This window comes from Nelusetta ayraudi, unplaced genomic scaffold (genome assembly GCF_046127955.1).
Source record: "Nelusetta ayraudi isolate G7.1 ecotype Tasmania unplaced genomic scaffold, CSIRO-AGI_Nayr_v1 ptg000129l, whole genome shotgun sequence".
NCBI classification, from domain to species: domain Eukaryota; kingdom Metazoa; phylum Chordata; class Actinopteri; order Tetraodontiformes; family Monacanthidae; genus Nelusetta; species Nelusetta ayraudi.
In genome coordinates this window covers 304,680-308,544 of record NW_027466179.1, presented here as the reverse complement: position 1 = coordinate 308,544, position 3,865 = coordinate 304,680, and the positions used below count along the sequence as shown (strand labels likewise).

The 3,865-nt window shown below is 47.3% G+C and overlaps 1 protein-coding gene across 1 annotated transcript; it reads right to left on the bottom strand.

The window, feature by feature from the left end:
- Nucleotides 1–604: 604 nt before the first annotated feature.
- LOC142904567 (parathyroid hormone-related protein-like) lies at nucleotides 605–3,399 on the bottom strand. Its single transcript, XM_076050752.1, has 3 exons — nucleotides 2,810–3,399; nucleotides 2,429–2,547; nucleotides 605–1,823 (listed from the first exon to the last, which is right to left on the bottom strand). Exons 2-3 carry the CDS (start codon nucleotides 2,530–2,532, stop codon nucleotides 1,430–1,432), a joined length of 498 nt encoding a protein of 165 aa, XP_075906867.1. The 5' UTR covers nucleotides 2,533–2,547; nucleotides 2,810–3,399; the 3' UTR covers nucleotides 605–1,429.
- Nucleotides 3,400–3,865: the final 466 nt, after the last annotated feature.

Sequence of the window (3,865 nt, the reverse complement as noted above, 5' to 3'; positions counted from 1 at the left end):
AGGCCTGACACACTTCTTTTCAAGTTCTGTTGCCCCACACACACACACACACACACTCACACACACACACACTCACACAGCTTAGGTTATTTTATAATAGCTGATGCCAAAATTCCCAATTTGTATAGATTTTCTTTTACCTTGTTATGTTCAGGGGTTCCAGGCTAAGACAATAAAGTGAAGTTGGTCTTCGTCAAGCTTTTCCCCTGTTAGTCAAACACAGCGTGGAGGCTGTTGTTGTGACAGTTGGTGATTATGGTTTGAAATGAATGTTTTATTGCAACAAATGGACTATTTGCATTGATGTGGGCTCCAGTGGCTAGTTCTGGGTTTAGCACGCGTTGGCCCCAAGATTGTATTCAATGGAAATCATGATTATATTATTGCTGTCACAACACACAACACACTTATTGCATAAAGTCCCAAGCAAAATTTAAAAAGGCATCTTTATTTAATTAAAATCTAATTCAATTGCACAAAGACAACTTGAAGCAGCCAACCTTCCTGTATAATAAAACTGGAATTAATATCAAGAAGTGTATTTCGACAGATGAGCCGCTTTTGTCCCATAAAGAAAGACGCAATGAGGTCAAGCTTTTTTTTTCTTTTTTTTTTTCTTCTAACAGCTACACCTTTAATGTTTGATTAACTGGAAACATGTACAGTTCGCCCTCAGTGCAGGTGAATAACATTAGACGAGTCCGAGAGCCGCTGCTGGGCTTCTCCTACAAAAATAAACTATCAGGTGAGATGGCCGGAGTTTTTTTTTTTTTTTTTTTTTTGAAGCGTCCAATAAGTTACAAGTCAGCTTGCAATTTAAAAAAGACGATAAAAGGAAAGGGAAAAAAAAAAAGAAAAAAGGCGGCGACATCGACGGGGCAACGTTTGACCAAAAGAGGTCAACCACAAAAGAACTGGATACAGCTAAAGTGCATAATGGAATTTAGTCAGCAGCACCGATATACATTCATAAAATAAATACAAAACTTTTCAACAGTGAAATAAATTATGGCGGAACAGATGTTTTCAGCAAGCACTTTTATACGTGACGGCGCCCCCGTGACGGTCACCACGTTTAGAGCCGAAACAGAAGCAGACGAGTCCCAGCGTCACGTTACACACCGCGTTCAGGTAATAAATAGTTCCTCTGAGGATCTACTGGTGCACACGGCTCGTGAGAAAAAAATAAAAAATCAGGGTTACGGAGGCCAGCGGGGCCTCCAGACATGTCTAAAGAATTCAAAACAGTCCATGTTGGGGGGGTGGGGGGGGGGGGGATGGCAGGGGGGAAGACATGGCAAATAATTATACTAAAAAGCACAATCTGGGGCCGTAATATGAAGCGGAGAGTCTCAGATTCTTGTCGAGTCCTAAGAGCAGCGAGCCTCTGAGGGCTGCTGGGAGTCTCTCAGCCGAGCTCCTGCCTCCTCTACAGGCCCCTGGTCTGGACGGACCGAGCCCGCCGTCGCTTCTTGTCGCTCTCCCTGCGGCGGCCCAGCCTCACCTTCTTTTTCCTCTTGGTGGCCACTTTCAGGGGCTGGTCTTGGTAGGCCAGAGCCTTGTTTGTCTCCTGGGGCAGGTTGGGCCCCTCTCTGTACGGGCCAACTCTGTCGGGGAGGTTCTTGGTGGCCCCGGGAGGCTTCTCGTGCACGGCGTTGCCGCTGAAGGTCTGGGTCTGCGCTCGGCTGGGCTGCGCCGGGGAGGCCTGCTCGTCGGCCGTGTGCACCTCCTCCAGCAGCTGGTGCAGCCACATGCGTCGCTTGAACTCCTGCAGGGAGCGGCCCTTGTCGTGCATCAGCTGGGCGTGGCTCACAGACCTCCTTCTGCAAAAACATTAGGAGGAAAAAAAAATAAAATAGTCAAACCGGCAAAAAAAAAAAAAAAAAAGGTTTGTGCAAAAAGCCAAAAAGGCGTGAAATAGGAGTCAAGTCAAGTCAGGATCCCTCAGGAACCAAATGTGTTCAGTCAAAAAAAACCACGCAAATTACAATCAAATACAATTTAACAAGAGTTTGGAGCAAATTTCTCTCTCTGGACTTTTTTTTTTTTTTTTTCTTTCCATGTTTTCACGGCGGACCACAGTGTTGAGTTTATGTGTGGGGGCAGATTTATTGGTTATGTCAGCTCAAATTTGAAGGCCCCGACTTTTGGGTACAGTAGGTGGCAGCATAAACAAGTTTGTGAAGCGAGTGCCAGCTAAGGCAGACAGAACTGTGTGTACCTAAATTTACAGAGGTAACGCGTCTTTTCTGGATCCAAACCGCAGGAGCCTCTTAAAAAAATCTCACAGCTTCTAATTTTAAGTGCTGCCCTTTGCTCAATAAGTCCTTGGACTTCTTGAGAATTATTATTATAATAATTATTATTATTATTATTATTATTATTATTATTATTATTATTATTATTATTATTATTATCATGTACTTACGTTCTGCTGCTAAGCGCGTAGACTGGTTTTCCATCAACAGTCACTGGGGAGCACAGCAAGAACACAGCCAGGCTCCACTGATGAAGCATGACTATTGAGCACATCCTTCAGCCGAAAATCTGCAGAAAACACGCAGGAACGTCAGTCACTGTGGGTTAACAACAATAATAAAAAAGCAGCACTTAAACTTTGCACTGGTCCACTGGTACTTGTACTTATTATTTTATGTAAGAAGCAGCTGGAAACGATGATGTTGTTCCTGTGTGGGTTCAGTCTCCCGGGCAGAGTGAGATGATGTCATAGAAAGTTTATTAAAGTAAAGTAAATGTTTCAACAACAAACAAAACAAACAAAAAAAATAAATAAGAAGCTAAAACTTACATTCGGACAGTCTTTGGAGTAAAATTCCCAAACAGTTCAATCTGCAACTTCACAGAAGACGATGATCTTGTTGCAAGAAAAATATCTTAAAAAAAAAAAAAAAAAAGTTAAAAAAAAAAAAAAAATTAGGTGGAAAAACCCGCTGTTCTGCTGAGACATTCAAAGCCTGGGTCCAGGTCCATGGGTGTGAAGAGAGCCTGGGGAAATCCCCCGTCAGTCGGCGCCATTCATTTGCCTCCCAACAGAGCGAGCGCGGCTATTTATTTCTCCCCCGGCGTCCCAATTAAAAGACGGAGATAAAGATGGAAGTGGCGGCGGCGGTGGCGGCGGCAGTCCATCGGCTGCGGAGGCGGCTCCTCCTGGACTCCTGGAATCTCACTCTGCCTGCTTCTTCAAAGCATCTTCTCCTCCGGGTGGCCGGCGGAGACGCACGCGACCGCAGCTCAGAGCTGCTTTTTCAGCGGCGCACTGAGGGCGAGTCTGTCCTGGCGGAGGCGCACACTCACACACTTGCGCGCACACACACACACGCACGCACGCACACGCGCACGCACACACTGAGAGAGGGACTCTGAGAAAAGTGGTGCCGGGGGTGAAGATGCGGGGCTCTACTTCAGCTCCTGCGCAGTTGGTCTGCTCCAAGCACCCTCCCTCCCCCAACCTGCCCACCTTGGCCCCTCTCCTCCCTCCCCACCTACAAGCCTGCAGACACACCTGCTTTGAGGGGGGACGGTGGCCACGTCCACGGCAACGACCGCGGCCGCAACCAAAACAACGAGACGGGCCGCTCCGCTCGAGAACCGAAGTCTCAGCAGCGTCTCTCCTAATGATTTACCCTCTCGCTCCGCTGTCCCGACCAGGTCCGACGTGACAGGTGTGCTGCCATGGAGCCGAGAGGGCACGGAGGGGAGGGGCAGGGTTACTCCAAAGTAAACAGCGGGCCTTAACCACTTTCCCAGGGGAGAGTGACCATAACCTCAGAGAAACTCAACCCACAGCCTCTTACTGCAGGCCATTCAGGTCGCCTCCACTCGGCCTCAGCACAGCAGCTCACCA

What these genes read in the sequence shown, in the direction of transcription:
- LOC142904567 (XM_076050752.1), bottom strand. Translation starts at nt 2,532, where the DNA reads ATGTGCTCAATAGTCATGCTTCATCAGTGGAGCCTGGCTGTGTTCTTG. An exon ending in TACGCGCTTAGCAGCAGAAC is followed by an intron (nt 1,824 to 2,428) that starts GTAAGTACATGA and finishes ATGTTTTTGCAG; the next exon opens with AAGGAGGTCTGTGAGCCACG.